This window comes from Rhipicephalus microplus, chromosome 9, assembly GCF_043290135.1.
Source record: "Rhipicephalus microplus isolate Deutch F79 chromosome 9, USDA_Rmic, whole genome shotgun sequence".
Lineage (NCBI taxonomy): Eukaryota > Metazoa > Arthropoda > Arachnida > Ixodida > Ixodidae > Rhipicephalus > Rhipicephalus microplus.
Window position 1 is genome coordinate 13594967 of NC_134708.1, and position 18817 is coordinate 13613783.

An 18817-nucleotide genomic window follows, 5' to 3' on the forward strand; every position below is an offset into this window, starting at 1 on the left:
CGTGCTCGGTGAAGAAATACAGTGATGATGAATGAGGCCTCAGGCAGTATCAATCATTGCACGTATTTTACCAAATGTGTACTAACTGGGTGAAGAAAAGAAAACAACTGATTAACACAAAAAAGTTTGTAGTGTGAGGCAACCTTGGCCCGCAAGTCCTATCTACCAGTAAAAAAAAATTGTTGGTCAGCGCTTTGATGTGTTCCCGTATCTTCTTTCGTCTTTGTCGTTTTCGAGCTCTTTTCAAGACAATTCAACTTTTGTCAGACAATACTGGCTGCCCTCAGTCCACGGCTTACAGTCATTACTGGGTGAGCTAGAAGACGAACTGGGTCAGCTGAAAGATGACTAGAAGGCGGCATCTTTCCTATTTTTTCTTATCAGACAATATTGCCACTTTTCCTTGCTCTACAACGAAAGCTTTCCGCACGCAACGTACGCACGCACGGCCTCCGGGATCGAGGCACTGCAAGCTTCCTGCTGCACGCATTGTTTTGCGCTGCCTACCTGAACAGACCACTTTCGACCAAGTGACGATGTCGTATCATGTCATAATGACGTCACAAATTTCTGATACTCGTGACGTCACGCAGAAATAATATGGTGGCGTCATCACTCAATGATTTTATGGCATTACTCACTTTGTAGTCAACGGTCAATTGTCGGGTTTGACAAGGTTGTCAGGCTTTATTTTCGAGACCAAGATTTCAATGTCCCAACGCTGCCATTTTACGTGTTCCAGCACGGCTGCGGGTTTGTGCCCACTGCTGTAGCTGGTACTCGAGACTTGGGCTTGTCAGAGGGGTCCTCCCTTTGTCGACTGTTGGTGCTGGGCTGTGAAATGCAAAACTAAAACACAGGCAGCCTTCATTTGTTAAAATAAGCTTCGACTCACTCAGCTACCGTCTTTTTCCTGCGTCTATCTATCTATCTATCTATCTATCTATCTATCTATCTATCTATCTATCTATCTATCTATCTATCTATCTATCTATCTATCTATCTATCGTGAATGAAGAAATAAGACACCAAAGGTAAAGAAGAAGAAGAGCGGACTTGCCTTCGCAGTTGCCAAGGAATCCTCCGAACGAACTGGTCTACCGAAGATGTCGAAAGACTGTGTTCGTGTCGACGATAGCACTTCTTTCCTGAATGAAGACGGGCACAACATCGTCTGCACGACATGGAGAACCGAAGCAGAGCCCAGGTATAATTGCATGCTCCGCACTTGTATTCTGGGCAGTGATAACAATGTTTACTTATCTCCCCCTGGACATCGGCTGAGATTTACCGTAAGCTTTGATAAACAGTTATCTCATTGTTTTTTTTTCTGATTGCGAGATGCCCATCATTCTAGAAGAACTGGGTGCCATTAAACAGGTAGCTCACTGAAAAATAATGAACTGCATGCCATAAAACGAGCGTTTTCTTTTTGTCGTTACCAGGGCCCTTCTCTTCCTAACGCATGGCTACGGTGACTACTCCCACGACGACGGATACGTCATTCTGGCGAAAGCCCTGGCTCCAAGGGGCTTCTATGTATTTACTCATGACCATGGCAAGTGGTGCTTGTTTAGAGAACCCCAGGTGGTCAAAATTTTCGAAGCCCTCCTCTACGACGTCTCTCATAATATGGTTTTTTCGGGATGTTAAATGAAGCATATCAATGAAGTGGTGCTTGTAGCGTCATTGCATAGCGCAAAAAAAAATTGCTTGCAATCGGCAGCCGTTTCTATTCGTGCATAAGCAGTCATGACCAACGCGTTGTAAGAAAAAAAATAGTGCGTGTTGCTCTTTTCCTTTCTTTCTTTTTGAATATGCGAGGAGAAACACCTATTAATTATACGATCAGTGAATTTTCCCGGATGTATTATTTACGTTATATTACTCAATGAGATTATACCAGGATATTAGCCATTTTATTCCCATCGAACTCGTGACATAGCTTGATTGCCACATGGAAGAGGTGCGTTGAATAATACTTTATAGTAGTGCAGTTTAAGAACAAGGACAAAGAAAGGCGCACTCAACCCAGCACATTACTAGCGTTCAACAATTGCCTTATTATTCGCCGACCTGGCCTATGCTCTCACGATGTCATACGCCACGTGTGCATAGCTCGAAGAACTTGCAAGCTTACGAAGTAGAGACATGACAAGGCAGTATCATTGACCAAGTGCAGACGCACTTATTCAAGTTACTAAAGCAAATACAGTTTGTTGCGAGCACCTGTAATTTAGATATTCATTTTATAAGAAAAGAGACTAACTACTCACGTATGCATCACCAAACTCTGAAATTCCGCAGGCCTTCATTATCAACCTTGTCATCTCACACTCTGCTCAAGCAAACAGTTCGGTTTCTCTGACTTATGCAGAAGTTCTTGTGCATCGACGCGAAGCTGGTGACATCAAGGCATTAGAAATACTAATTAAAAGAAAAGCAGGGGGCCTATGTTTGAGGATGCGTCTCCATAAGCACTGTGTGAAGTAATTGAAAAATAATGGCCTTGTCTGTACGGAATAACGACCTTACTATAAAAAAGATCGAGTAAAAATGGTGTCTTTTTGTCCTGCAACGATTATCGTTATCTAGCTTGCCTGTCCTTCTATTCTTGGAAACTCGGAGTTGGCCACTTCCCCATCAGGAATTCTATGTAACACTGATAACGCAAAGAAAATGCAAAGAAAATGCAAAGAAAAGAACCCAATATAGATGACGATTACTGTTGTGTAACAAAATAACGCCCTTTTTTACTTGTTCTTTTCTTAGAGTGCTGTGGATCCAATTATTAGGTCACGTGTGCGACGAGTCCAAGCCCTACAAATCTTTTAAAGGCTATCGGTAACAGAACGATAAAGGTATCAGGGTTAAACTGGGTGATTCGCGTGACGCTGTCCTTGCAGTCGGTCACGGCAGAAGCGAGGGACCCAGGGCCACAGTCAGGACGTTCGACATCTACGTGGACGATATTCTTACGCACGTCGACATGGAGCGGGCCAAGTTTCCCGGGAAACCTGTCTTCCTCTTCGGACATTCCATGGTGGGCAAGCACACTGATTTGCAACACAGTTGGTCGAAAGTTCGCGCGTGCCAGCAATCACGACAGCGCCCTTACAACCGAAGTTCCCATTTACTGCTTAAGCGACATTCGATCATGTTCTGTCATGGGGGCAAGCGTTTCCTCTCTGAGTAGCAATCGACGACAGGATTCATACTGTCACGGGGTCGTGACGTGGCCGAAGACAGGAGACTTCGTGTTGGGATTTGACTGTTTATTTGGGCGAACCTGTGCCCGGGAAACGAAAAGTCCGATTACAGTAGCAGTCTTGCACAGATAGCAGTGAACGGAGCGTCGGCCGTCGATCAACTACCGACAAGCGGCGAAATGCGTCGGCATTTATACTCTTGCCATCGAATGTTCTAGCTTTATCGCTGGCGGTGACAAGTGTTCCAGAATAATCTATACAGTTCACGGAGTGGGCGTGATCTCATCGAAAATATCCACTACAGTCCCGAAGCTCCTCGAAAACTGCAGGCGCGGTTTGCGCTGAGAATTGTGTAGTGTATTGGTGCGATAACAAAAGCTTGAGGAATGGAACGCGCCAATACGCGGGTGATGTTCAGTAAGACTTGTACGGGGAGCTCGTTAACATTGATTGAGTACATAATTGCGCGAACTTGGCAGAAGACAGATTCGAGAAAGAAAGGTAGGAGGTAGCAAAAAGGTCGGGCGCTAAACTTTTCTCGAATATTTTTTTCGTTTTTATGTTCCCCATTAGAGGGTGATGTTATCGCATGCACCCTCGTGCGACGGAAGAAGGTGGGTCCGTTAGTTATCTGCTTATTGTTATCTGCTTAGTTATCTGCGTTAGTTATCTGCTTATATCTGCCTCAGCCGTGTTCGTGGCCTCCACCTACCTGTTTTTTTTTTAACCAGCGGTTACTGACAAGGTGCAAGGGGATTATCGATTTAAGCTTTACGCGCAACATGGCGGTAATGCCAAAATTCCGTCGAGAGTGCCTACATAACTACTCTTCCATCAAAACAAAAGTAGCAAACATACAAAAAATTAAGCACACATGGGAAATTTAGAGCAGTTTAGCAGTCAAACATGTGACCTTGTAGCGACTGTTTACCGCTTCCTTCACGTGATCGAATCTCGCCCGCGGCGACCACATTTATGAAAACGCTTGAGGCCCGTGTATGTGTTTATATCTACACTCTAAAAAAAGAGTGAGTAGAAAGGGTGTCTTTTTGTCCCACAACAATAATCGTCATTTATATTGCGTTCCATCCTTGCGCTATCGCCCCGCGCCTGGTACATTCCGGTCACGATCGACATGCCCATTATCAGGGTTACATTGCATTCTCGACAGGATAGTGGCCAGCACCGAGTTTTCAAGAAAGGAAGCGCACGCAAGCCTGATGACGATTATTGTTGTGGGACAAAAAGACACCCTTTTTACTCGATATTTTTTTAGAGTGTACACTCTGAAAAAAAAAAGCTCGAGGAAAAAGAGTGTCTTTTTGTCCCACAACAATAATCGTCATCTATACTGAGTTTCTTTCCTTAAAGTTTAGCCGCGCACCCGGTACTTTCAGGCCCCGAACGACATGCGCGTTATCAACATGACGTGGTGTTCTTGATAAGAAAAAGGCCAGCGCCAAGCTTTCAAGGAAGGAAGCGCAAAGCCAGATGAAGATTATTTAACAGGGGCACCACATTCATTCGATATTATTTATAGTGTAGATGCACGTTAAGGATTGATGATTGATTGATATGTGGGGTTTAACGTCCCAAAACCACTACATGATTATGAGAGACGCCATAGTGGAGGACTCCGGAAATTTCGACCACCTGGGTTTCTTTAACGTGCACCCAAATCTGAGCACGCGGGCCTACAACACTTCCGCCTCCATCGGAAATGCAGCCGCCACAGCCGGGATTCGATCCCGCGACCTGCGGGTCAGCAGCCGAGTACCTTAGCCACTAGACCACCGCGGCGGGGCGATGCACGTTAAGGAACTAAGGGTGGTCGAAATTTCCGGAGCGTTCCACTACGACATGTTTCACTAATAATATCAAGGTTTCCTTGCTATACTTGCGGGAAACTTCTCTTAGCAATAAAGACAAGCTGCGCGGGTGGAGCTACTTTGCATGTACGTCACGCACATGCAAAGGGTATCTGACTGGATTCCTAGAGAAGGCAAGCGTGTTAGGGGGAGACAGAAGCTTAGGTGGGCAGATGAGATTAAGAAGTTTGCGGGTATAAATTGGCAGCAGCGAGCACAGGACCGGGTTAACTGGCCGAACATGGGAGAGGCCTTTGTCCTGCAGTGGACGTAGTTCAGGCTGATGATGATGATGATGATGATGATGATGATGATGATGATGATGATGGTGGTGGTGGTGGTAGTGGTGGTGGTGGTGGTGGCGGTGGTGGTGGTGGTGGTGGTGGTGGTGATGATGATGATAAATTTAGAAATGTAATGAATGCTTCAAGCCGATGTGTACTTGGGGCAAGGGAGCATTGTCAAGCCGCGATTGAGTGTTTTTTTGTCTTTTCTCCTAAGCCACGTGTTAGTGTTTGCATATCTGTAATAAATACCCAGACTTAAGTATTACTATTCTTTCGTTGTCTTTTTTTAACAGGGTGGCCTACTGGTGATCCTGGTGGCGCTGCGCAGGCCTGGTGGTTTCGCTGGCATGGTTGTGATGTCACCCCTGCTTGGCATTGAGCACCCATATTACACACGGTTCACGGTAAGCTGAACTTGAATGCTAAACATGAATATTCTCTGCTTATTGCGACACAAAAAAGGTCATAAAGCAAGCAACCCCTGTCCTTTTATTTGTACCATAAGAAAAATAGCTTAAGCTGGTGAGGAAGCAGTATAGCTGGCGACAAGAGCAATAACTTCCACTATTTCTCATTTCATGACAGATCAGCCATCCCAAGCCACTCTTCTAAGTTTTTTGTACATTCGTTCTTAATGCCACTGTAGGCGTAATCGTTTTTCATATGCGAGCAAGCACAAGCAATATATTGATTGTCAAAGGCCTCACTTTGGAAGCTTAATAATAATTACTGGTGCTGCAAGTGCCGAAATCACGTTGTTACAACGGGACACGCCGTACTTGAGTACCCGGGACTAATTTAGGCAACCCGGGATTTTTGAACGTGCAACTAATTCTAACCCTTGTATTCGCAAACGCTCCTCGACTCGACTTTCACCCTTCACTTGACAGAGTTTCGCACTGCGCCGCTGCTCGGCTAAAAATGACGCTGCGCTTCTCAACAATAATAGCAAATTATCACTGATATGCAGTGACTTTCCTTGCCTAGAGATGGCGGTCCCATCGGCTTGCTCAAATGAAGGTGGAGCGTTGAGTAAAGGGGCGTTCTAAAGCACAGGGATGTTCAGAGTCCCTCTACACCCCTATGGATCAATGGTTATGGTACTCTGCTGCTTACCGGGAGGTCACGCGTTCGACCCCATCCGCAGCGGTCGCATTTTGATGGAGGCGACATGGAAGAGGTCGGCGTGCTTTGTAGTATCAGTGCACGTTAAAAAAAACACCAGATGGTATTGCGGAGCCTCCTAATATGGCCTCCTCATAATCATATCATGGTTTTGGGGCATCATGAACTGCCGTGTTCATCACCATAAGAGTAAGCAGGGTTGCCCTTCAGGAGGGCTAAGCTTTGTCGCACACCCCCTCCCTATTATGTCCACTTTGGCCCCCTTGCGCCCCCTCCCATTGTGCAAGCATATGTTCATGACGTCGCAAAAGCGTCACGATACGGGTATTCCTCTCATTTCGCGCCGATCTGTACGCGGCCACCGGGACTGGGAATCAAACTCACGCCCTTGAGCTTCGCATCTCTACGCCTTTCGTGCGAAGCTGCCACGTAGAGCAACGTTTTAGGAAACTCGATACCCAGGAGCGCGAAAGGAAGCGCCACGAGGTGGCAAGCTGTGCCTATTGTGTAATACGAAGGGCTAAAAGGTAAACTGTTGTGTCTGAATAGCTGTAATTCGATAGTTTTAGACAGATATAATATATGTGACGCTCTATTCCCGATATAAGGAATGAGTATTCTATGGCACATCTACTTCCAATAATATTCCAGTGCATATGCATGAAGAATAGAGCAGCTCTTGGCATGGAGCGCCATTTGCAATTAAGTGCATATATAGGTCCTAGGTTCATTAGGCGCCCTTTGTTCTTTGCACTATGTATAGGTATGTGAACTTTAATTACGACAAAGTGCTATCAAATCATGATAGTCTCCACTTTACTTTTCGTCCTGTTTGGCTCTCTCTTATTCATGCGACAAGACAGCTTTAATAGATTCAGGATAAATATATCATAACTTCGCATCAGCAAGAGCAAGTAGCTCCCAACACCTTGCTCTTGCTTGCCATAAAATACGCCTTATAACTTTTGCCCACTCATATGCTACAGGAAGCCACCGAGGACTTTACTTTTAGGACTCATCGTGCAACAGTTAACTGCCTAATATAGCGCCGACGTCCATGCATCTGCCTGGTCACTTTTTTTTTCAATGGAGCCACACTTCAAATACAGCTGACTTTAGGCGCAGTGTTCAGTAGACACGTATACGTACGCTTCTATTTATAGAAAATATACTTTCACTTCGTTCATACGTAGAACGAAAATGAAATATTGTGGACATAATACGATTCCTTATAATTCTTTAAAAAATATAATGCACTCAGTGGTCCGGCAGATGAAAACTATGTCACATTCAAATTAAATTTCTTTTCACAGTGACATATAAATACACATCAGGATACAGAGAAGGAGATATCTTAGCACATGGCTAAAAGCGGTCCTTCTGTTAGACAATCGCTTTCTGATAAGAAGTGAAATGACAACAAAACAACACAAATTAATTATTTATAACCATGAAGACTAAACACGTATCGATGCAACACATTGGGTCGAGGTATTATTGAATTCCTAAAAGGTACTGAACAACAGAAGCCTCAGGTATCAAGTATTCATCGTCTTTATTAATCGTAAAATGTCGCTGTGAAACGATGCTATGTTTTTAAGTGGGCACAACACAGTTACAAATCATGATGCCTCGAGGCGCTTGTCAGGAAAATCGATCGACATTTTTTTTTCTGCAAGGCTATGCCAGATTTTACCAGAACTGAAGGCGAAGTACGAAGGTAAACTAAAACCGTCACAGTTGAGCATAAGGCGTCTTAGCGTCAGCCGGAATCTCTTCCTAAAGAGCCCTAGGCGAATCCTGAATATACGTGGAACCAGTGCCTTATTATTTCGTGTTTGCCACCTTTTCATTACGATTGTAACGAGGGCAGTGGGCATGGAGCTCGTGTATAGAAAAGAAAGAAGACTTGCTGTGATCGCAGGCTTGCGTTCAGTTAGCCCTTGCGCTAAATAAAGCTCTCCTACGCCGAGTGAACTCCTGCTTGTTCAACAACCCGTTTCAAGTGGTGGAGGTGCGGGGTACATCTGGTCCTCACCCTGGAACTTCGCAGCCGCACACTCCAACGACCTCCTACAATGACTGATCCGGGGCCATCTCATGCTGCTACTCCAGATCTCGCACCTGTGCCTGTCTTCTGCGCTGGCGCTCTCCGGCAGCGCGACCCCCCCATATTTGGTGGCACAGAGGACCAAGATGTGGACAACTGGATTGCCGAGTATGAACTGGTGAGCGCCGTCAATAAGTGGAACGCAGCCGATAAGCTCACAAATGTGAGTTTTTACCTGACCGACGTGGCAAAACTATGGTACAGAAATCATCAAAGTGATTTCAATACCTGGTCGGAATTGGCAAAAACCCTCGCGGAAGTCTTTGGCCGTCCTGCTGTCCGCCGCCTTCGTGCTGAACAGCGCTTGCGGGGCAGAGTACAGAGAGCAGGTGAAACTTTCACGAGCTACATCGAAGATGTGCTATTTCTCTGCAAGCTCGTCGATTCGACTCTGGACGAGGCAGGCAAGATCAAGAACATTATGAAAGGAATCGACGACGGTGCCTTCCAAATGCTGGCTGCGAAGAGTCCCCAGACGGTCGCCGAGGTGATTCAGCTCTGCCAAAGCTATGATGAGCTGCGTAGGCAGCGCGCTTCTACACGTTGCGCTGCTCAAGACACCGCGGACATCTCATCCCTCGACTATCGCCATGACACCGCCGACCACTCCGCTTTGATGCCAGTCATAAAGCAATTCATACGCGAGGAGGTCGCCCGGCAGCTATCTATAATCACAAGAACTACCGAGCCGATGGCACCCTTGTCGCCTTCGCTTCGCCAGGTCATTCAATCGCAAGTTGCCGAAGCATTGCCGCCAGCTCAGGCTCCATCAACTGTTACCGCACCACTAACGTATGCAGCCGCAGTTGCTCGGCCACGTGCGCCAGCGTCTCCGGCCATCTACGAAGCTACTCGCCACGTTTATTCGTCGACGCCACCTGCCCGCCCGTTGACTGTCCCGTCTCCGGCTGTATACGAAACAACTCGGAACGTTTATATGACGCCGCCGCCTGCACGACCACTTACGGTACCTTATTCAGCGAACAGTGCCCCTATCGTCAGCCAATGGCGCACTCCGGATAATCGGCCAATATGTTTTTCATGTGGCATCCCAGGCCACGTAGCTCGTCACTGCCGTCGTCGCAGCTTTCCTTCTCACGACATTGCAGGGGCCTCACATTACATGCCCACCATGCCCACTCAGTCGCGATATCCCGTTCCTGCCGATCCACCTCTAGACGTACGTCCCGGTCGCCGACCATCCGGCGCAAGCCGTTCACCTTCTCCTCGTCGTCGATCTATTTCTCCGATGTTACGTCGCAACAGCCCACCGCGAGGGGAAAACTGACGGGCGCAGTTCCGGAGGCAAGAACTGCGTTGGCAGCGAAAATTTCAAGACCTAACTGCTGTCCCCCGAACGAAATCGAACTCTATATTGATGGCATTAAGGTGAACGGACTTGTTGACACTGGAGCTGCCGTATCTGTAATTAGCGAGAAACTGTGCCGAAACTTGAAGAAAGTGACCACACAACTTACCGACCTATCTTTGCAGACAGCTACGTCCCATCATATTCAGCCTTCAGCTTTGTGCACTGCACGAGTCGTCATTCAAGGTGCGATGTACGTCGTCACATTTGTAGTTTTATTCCGTTCTTCGCATGACGTTATCCTTGGGTGGGACTTTCTTTCGTCAAATTCTGCTTTGGTCGACTGTGCTCGTTCTGAACTCGCGTTATCTGTGCCGTGCTATGACCCCGACGATGGTGCTTCGTGTAGAGTGTTTGCTGCTTCTGACGTTGACATTGCGCCTTTCTCAGCTGTTGTTGTCTCGGTGTCGTGTGCCTCCCCTCCGAAATCGCCTGTGTTGTTTATGCCATCGGTCCCATCTGCGTGCCGTCGAAATATCATGCTTCCGTTCGCCGTCGTCATTTTTCGCAATGGTCACGCTACCATTTATGTGTGCAATCCCTCGGACAGCCCGTCATCCCTACTACGTGGAGAATGCCTGGGAAGCTACGAACCTTACGAGTGCATTCTTCCGGCTACTATACCCGATTCTACGGTTTCGCTCCCAATTTGTGCTGTCACTCCTACCAACGCGCCCAATGATGCTCTGGACGTATTCTCGGATGCCATCGACTCTGAGCTCGCACCAACTCAGCGCGAAGAGATTATAAATCTTCTTCTCCGCTTTCGTTCTTCATTCGATCGTGACCAGTCAGGCTTAAGCCGAACCTCTGCGGTCGTTCACCGTATTGAAACCGGTCAACAGGCCCCGCTAAGGCAGCGTCCGTACCGTGTGTCATCTGCTGAACGCCGTGTCATCGACGAACAAGTGGACGACATGTTGAAACGTGGCATCATCGAGCCCTCCAACAGTCCCTGGGCTTCACCGGTTGTTCTCGTCAAGAAAAAAGACGGATCCATCCGGTTCTGCGTTGACTACCGCCGACTCAACAAGATAACGCGCAAAGACGTATACCCTCTGCCGCGCATCGATGACGCTTTGGGCTGCCTACAAGGAGCAGAGTTCTTTTCTTCGTTAGATTTACGCTCAGGCTGCTGGCAGGTGCCCATGGCAGAGGGTGACCGCCCGAAGACAGCTTTTGTAACACCGGATGGACTATATGAATTCACCGTTATGCCCTTTGGCCTCTGCAATGCGCCTGCCACTTTCGAAAGGATGATGGATACCGTCTTGCGAGGTCTGAAATGGAAAACGTGCCTCTGTTATTTGGATGACATTGTGGTATTTTCAAGCGACTTTGCGACTCACCTCAGCCGCCTCGAACAAGTTCTTACGTGCCTTTCCACGGCGAGACTTCAACTTAACTTGAAGAAATGCCACTTCGGCGCTCGCAAGCTTGTAATTCTCGGCCATGTGGTTTCTAAGGACGGCATTCTCCCGGACCCTACGAAACTTAATGCAGTCGCAGCGTTCCCAAAGCCAACCACCATCAAAGAGCTTCGAAGCTTCATCGGCCTATGTTCTTACTTCCGCCGCTACGTCCGCAATTTCGCCTCCATTATCGCCCCCTTGACCAATCTTCTTGCCGGAAGTTCTGATTTGTCAGCGTGGTCGCAGGCGTGTGATGATGCATTTCTGGAACTCCGACGGCTCCTCACCACGCCTCCCATACTCCGACATTTCGATCCGTCTGCTCCAACGGAGCTTCATACGGACGCTAGTGGTGTCGGGCTAGGTGCCATACTGGCCCAACGCAAGGAGGGCTTTGACGAGTACGTCGTTGCCTATGCCAGCCGCACCCTCAGTAAAGCCGAGAAGAATTACAGTGTAACTGAAAAGGAGTGCCTCGCCATTATTTGGGCAATTGGAAAATTTAGGCCTTATTTATATGGACGTCCGTTCGATATTGTAACAGACCACCATGCGCTTTGCTGGTTATCTTCACTAAAAGATCCTAATGGTCGGCTCGCTCGGTGGGCATTGTGGTTACAGGAGTTCGATATCCGTGTTATCTACCGTTCTGGCCGGAAGCATTCCGACGCCGATGCCCTGTCACGTTCGCCATTGGCTTCAGAGCCTGTCGGCTCGCCTATCTCCACTAGTGCTGCCTTGGCCATCAGCATTTCGGACATGCCTTCCGAGCAACGCAAAGATGCTTGGATTTCTTCTCTTTTGGACTTTCTCTCAAACCGGACGCCCGCTCCAGTTCCCAGGACGCTTCGCCGTCAAGCAGGACACTTCGCTATTCGGGATAACCTGCTTTACCGCCAAAACTACAGCTCGATCGGCCGTAAGTGGTTGCTCGTCATCCCCCGACATCTGCGCTCTGACATCTGTGCCACGTTCCACGATGATCCGCAATGTGGCCACGCTGGTGTGTTAAAAACATACACCCGCTTGCAGCTGCGGTACTACTGGCGCGGTATGTACCGTTTCGTTCGCCGTTACGTAAGGTCTTGCCTTACGTGCCAGCGACGCGAAATGCCCACTCAACATGCCACAGGTCCCTTGCAGCCGTTGCCATGTCCAGCACGAGCTTTCGATCGTGTCGGAATCGACCTTTACGGTCCGCTTCCCTATACTTCGAGTAGCAACCGCTGGGTCATTGTCGCTATCGACCACCTAACGCGGTACGCTGAAACAGCTGCGTTACCTTCTGCTACCGCAAAAGACGTTGCGTGTTTTATACTGCAAAACCTGGTTTTAAGGCATGGAGCACCTCGGGAGTTACTAAGCGACCGTGGCCGCGTTTTTCTCTCCGATGCCATCAAAGCGTTGTTGAGCGAGTGTCGCATCATACACCGCACTACCACAGCCTATCACCCGCAAACTAATGGGATGACAGAGCGTTTTAATCGTACACTAGGGGATATGCTGGCCAAGTACGCTTCATCCGACCAGTCAAATTGGGATAGCATACTCCCTTTTGTGACATATGCTTACAACACTGCAACGCAAAGCACGACTGGATTTTCGCCTTTCTTCCTTCTTTATGGACGCGAGCCATCATCAACAATGGATACCATTCTTCCTTATCGACCGGACCCTTCAGAGATGACTACCGTTTCTCGAGCAGCAGCACACGCTGAAGAATGTCGGAAGCTTGCTCGTGCGTTCACGTCACATGACCAGACGCGCCAAAAACATCGCCACGACGCGTCAACCACGCATATGAGCTTTGCTCCGAACTCACTGGTGTGGTTATGGATTCCTTCCACTCCTCCAGGACTCTCCCACAAGCTTTCGTCCAGGTACCATGGCCCTTATCGAGTTGTAGGCCAAACATCCCCTGTTAACTACCTTGTCGAGCCGCTGGATGCATCTCCGGACAAGCGCCGTCGCGGAAAAGAAATCGTACACATCTCTCGGCTCAAGCCATACCATGACCCTTCTGTGTACACCTGTCCTTAGGTCGCCAGGATGGCTCCCTCATCGGCCGGGGGTGATTGTAACGAGGGCAGTGGGCATGGAGCTCGTGTATAGAAAAGAAAGAAGACTTGCTGTGATCGCAGGCTTGCGTTCAGTTAGCCCTTGCGCTAAATAAAGCTCTCCTACGCCGAGTGAACTCCTGCTTGTTCAACAACCCGTTTCACTATTCCTGACGCCAGCAGTCTATACTTGCGTGCTGCCATGAGGAAATCAGCTCTTGATTGGGCCCCACGTGAGGGATATAAGTTGCGAATATTCTCCTACCCGGCTTTATCACGCCGTTGCCCACCCATGCTGAGTAGTCTTGCATGTCTATCACGCGCAATCAATTTGTTACTTGGTATACGTTCGACTGCACAAGTAAATATAACAACATGCAGTCGAAAAGCGCAAAATGCTGATATGATCGATGCTCAGTGCTGACATCGTCGATGTTCCTTATGAAGAGAAGTGGCCAGGAGCATACATAGCCAGTGGGACTCAGTCGGTCGGTCAACAAACTTTATTCACAAATTGTCCCGAGGAGACGATGCCCCTCAAGAGGTTGGGTCGGCTGCGGGCCGCACCCACGTTGAGACAGAAAATGCATGCGCCTTCCCAAAACTGTGGGTCCTCTGAACACCCTGGATTTGGACCTCCCGGTCCGAACTGGTGATTTCAGTCTTCCAGGTGTCCTCTGTGCTGAGAGGCTCGCCATCGCGCCGCGCTGGCCATTGCCAGAACTTGAGGGACAACCGGCATCGTCTCTCATCGCAATGAGGGCAGTGAGGCTTTATGCTGTCAATAAACTTACTGTAAACGAAGGGCGAAGTGTAAACAACAGTTCATAGCATAAATAGAGTGATTGACTGCGCCCTCGAGAGTTGCGGGTGCGGGAGCGGGAACCTACGTCTGGACAATCGATAGTGCTTACATATTTCGTTAAAGGTGAGGAGAGAATCAAGCTGCCGGATGCCTTCCCCAAAATTAGAGGCCGAAAGCCCATCACGGTGGGACAGTGCGCTTGCGCGGGCATGGGCAGACTCATTGGCATCAGGTATAACAGGTTGGACATCCTTGACCAACCTGGGCAGGAGACCAGATCATGTGACCATCGATTGCAGCCAGTAGGAAGGGTAGTGAAGGCGATAAACGGATCATTCTCTCATTCTTGCACTCGCAGTGGTTTCTTGCCTTTTAACTAACGCTGTAACACGTGTAGACCAGTGATCTTATATGTAGGCTAACGTCAGCTATAGTCTGTTTCATACGTCAGGCGCAACGCTTTGGAAGCTATGCAAGAAGTTTGTGCCCCAAAATGTGTCGGTCCACGCCTCCCGACCTTGCATTGCGGTATTGTAAACGTGGCCTCCGTGATTGGAAGCGACTACGCGATATTGGAACTAATCATGGAAGCCGAAACGTGTAATTAGGTGCATGGGTTCAGTACACCCGAAGAAGCTACTGACAGCCGTATAAATATCGACGTTTATTTTTTTTTACTAGCGCACTAAACATCTTACCCTAGCAGTCAGTTAAAAAACGAAAAAAAAAAACATTCGTACTACTGCTGGTAAAATTCGCTATTTATCGGTGTGAATGCATCCGTCACTAGGTTTCATACTGCTGCATCTGACGTATGAAACTGAGTACAAACTGGACTATCCACTCTTATAACAGCAGCGTTGTATTCCCTCTGTCACTAGCTTGTGAATTGATGATCCCGCGTAAAAAAAAAATGCCGGTTTTGTCTGAGAACTTTCACTCGCATGCTGTCCCAACGCTTTGAGTCGCAGATATGCTTGGCTCGCCTGCTGGTCTGCATCATGCCTTGCCTTCCGACCGTGATGGCGAGCGCCGATTTCTCCTGCAGAGACAACACCGTCGTGACTCGGATGAACAACGATCCGCTCAATTACACTGGAACCGTCACCCTTCAATGGGTGGTCGCCATGACAGACGCGATAGAGGTGAGGAATACTGTTGGACAGCCTGGCATGAGCATGTGAAACGCGTATTGTTATAAAAGGGACGTTAAAGTGAAACAACGGCATGATTTAGATTTATCAATTCTACTTTCACAACGTGAATTACATTTTTTTTCATCATCATAGGTTCACTAATAAGAGGAAATCTGACGTCGAAGTTTCACTTTTTAAATATAGCGCCGCAATCGCTGCACATGGTGCCACAGATTTCAAAGTGCATTTTTGGTATTTTCGGGACTTTGACGCAATGAAATCTGCTGAAACTTTCCATGTTGAGTATTTGGTGCCCTCAGAGCGCAACGTACATTACTTTTACGAACCAGGAACTTCGTAGACCCCAGTAGACGCCGGCAAATTCTATGACATCACGATGTTCGGTGCGGGTGCTTCAAGGTGGCACCCCCCCCCCCCACACACACACACACATTCTTTTTTTTGCGTGTCTTCTTGCTTATCAAGCGTGTTAGTCCGGCAAGTGGGGGGAGGGAGGAGGGCAATTTTTGTCTTGTGAAAGAGTAATACCGTATATCAAAAACAATTCTATGTTTAGTTTTAGACGCCTCATCAAACGAACGAAAAAAATTGGTTGTTGGTGTCCTGCGTAGTAGGTCAAGCACGAGTAGTCTAAAGAAATAATTACGGGATATTGTCACTTTAGAAGTCATTGTGACGTTACTCATCACTAAAATACTTGACATCATCATCACTACTCAGAACGTGACGTTACAACTTGGCGTCCTCACGTGAATGACATCGCAACGTTATCGCCCCCTTTCCCTACTTCATATCAGGAGGCCTCTGTGATTGGGCACAAAAGTACATTTTCAGATGACAGCGCATAGATAGGCAAGAAATCATGGTTAAATTTCCATGCTCTTAATCAGGTTCACGAAGAGTCAGTGTTATTGCCGCATGCTATATTGATTCTTTTTGCATGTGGTTCTTTTTGTGTCGCTTATATGATTTCCGTCTTTTACGTCTTACAGAAAGCACAAGCTCGCGCGAGTGCCGTAGAACTGCCTTTTCTTCTGCAGCACGGAACAGGTGATGTGGTCTGCTACCCTGAAGCATCCAAACAGTTCTTCGAAAAGGCCGCAAGCAGGGACAAAAGCCTGAAAGTGAGGAATCTTTCAGCATTATCACCTATAGGCGTTGGCACGAGCCTGTGGTATATTGCGTCTATCGATAAGTGACCGCCGCAGTAGGAATTGAACGTGCAACCTTCGGGTCCGCATCCGAGCACTGTGACTACTTCACCACCATTACGCACAGCTGATTTATCACAGTCGTGGTAAATAACATTGTCTGTCACGGTTATGCGGCTTTTGACGTCATTTGCACGTTGATTGATATGTGGGTCTAACGTCCCAAAATTGCCATATGATTACGAGAGACGCCATAGTGGAGGGCTCCAGAAATTTCGACCACCTGGGGTTCTATAACTTGCACCCAAATCTGAGCACACAGGCCCACAGCATTTTCACCTCCATCGAAAATGCAGCCGCCGCATTCGGGATTCGGTCCCGCGACCTGCCGGTCAGCAGCCGAGTACTTTGCCACTAGACTACCACGGCGGCGACTTTTCGCGATGTTTCCTGTTTCCCTTGAATACGTACCAGCCAAACCAAGCATACAATGTATCACTTTCAGGCACGAATTGTGATGCACTGTCTCTAAATATGTCAAATTCAAATGACATATTTATGAAGCACTCACTCTGTCGTTCCGAGAAAGAAAATGAATACGTATGTCGTTTGTCAGTTTCAGCAATTATTTGTATTTTGCGTGTAATTAAAAACTTCACTATTCTGTGGTCAATCATCTTTTATATTGGCATAAGAATGAAATCATTGCATCTGAATGTATGTCCATAAAGCTTATGTGTTTTCTTTATTTCGAGAAAATGAAAGTAATATTTTAGATGCGGAGCATCTAATACTCGAGGCTTGTAGTGCGGCGCCGTCCGCAAGCTTCCTCCTCCTTCTTCCACCATCTGTGCATCCCTTCCTCCTCTACACACCGCGCGCGCTTCACTCCTCCACCATCTGTGCACCCCTCCTCCTCTACACACCGCGTGCGCTTCTCCTCTTCACGAACATTCGCTAGCTGTATAATGTAGCGCGCATCCGCCGTCACGCTTCGAGAACATCGGCAGCTGACACGCGCGCATGCGCCGTCGCGCTTCGAGAACATCGGCAGCTGACGCGCGCGCATGCGCCGTTGCGCTTCTCCCCCTTCTCGAACATTCGACAGCTGACAGTGCATGCGCCGTCGCGCTGTACATATACTCAAGGTCGGCGCTCGCTCGCTCAGTTGCCGCTCGTCGGTTGGTTTGTACGGCGCGTCGACGTCCAAGGTCGCAGTGAAATGAATTCCAACGAATCCACAAACACAATGATCGACGTCCCTTCGACCCAACATCTATAAACGTTGCCTTCGACCAGCGCCGCCCTTTCGCATACGTGTGTACGTGTTCACTCATTTAACACCCCCTCCTACAACCACGTTAATCAATTTAGCCATCGACCCAAGTAAGTCGCAATTTAACACCCCATTTCACAACCACGTTAACCAATTTAGCCATCGACCCAAGTAAGTCGCACTTTAGCACCCCGTTAACCAATTATATGCTCCGCATCCTCCTCAGTGTTCCCCCGAGGGAAGCTGCTGGCAATTTTTTTACATTGGTTCTGAAACGCGGTATGTTGGGGGCCCCATCGAACATCGTAGAGCCTGCGGGAAAGTGATCGGCTAAAGTCATACACACAACTCTGAGGTTGAATCAAGACATATTACCTGGGAAGGAGGTTCAATTCCTCTAATTAATGATGCATCTTGTTCTTTTGTGCACACAAGTTGACACAAGTATAGCTTGAACCATTTACGCGCAGAAACCTAACCGCCACCGCGGGAGGGGTTATCACATTGTATCTCCGTGTTCTTCACTTCGCAGCTTTACAATGGCGCATACCACACCCTCTTAGAGGAGCCCGACGGAGTCGCCCAGGAAGCCCTCAAAGATGTTCTCGATTGGTTGACTGCCAGACTGCCCCCTCTAAAGAGCGCCTCAACAAGCGCCCCGAATCAACAACCTGGGTCGTCTGGTCAAGCGGACAGCGCTAAAGAAGCGTTCCAGGCGACGGCACCAGAACATTGAACTGCGTGTTTTGTGTTCTTTTCAGGCGTCGCTGAATCATTTTGGTGCTTCCATCCCGAGTCAATCGCATGCGCCAGTGTCAGTATGCCGGAGCTTTAATATTATTGTGCGTGCTGCGAATATTCTCGCTGCCCAGTTCTCGCCCACCATAGCAACTTATTGGCGATTTTACGTAACGTACATGGGTGCTGCCACCTATAGTGCAGTAAAAGGAATGCTTTTTTGTCTGTTTTTCCTCTTGTATCTCATGAGGTC

General features: G+C 48.0%; 1 protein-coding gene across 1 annotated transcript; it reads left to right on the forward strand.

The window, feature by feature from the left end:
* The first annotated feature begins 2931 nt into the window (after positions 1-2931).
* LOC119164868 (monoglyceride lipase) lies at positions 2932-18562 on the forward strand. Its single transcript, XM_075872735.1, has 5 exons — positions 2932-3043; positions 5658-5768; positions 15214-15387; positions 16392-16523; positions 18359-18562. Exons 1-5 carry the CDS (start codon positions 2990-2992, stop codon positions 18560-18562), a joined length of 675 nt encoding a protein of 224 aa, XP_075728850.1. The 5' UTR covers positions 2932-2989.
* The last annotated feature ends 255 nt before the right edge of the window (positions 18563-18817 follow it).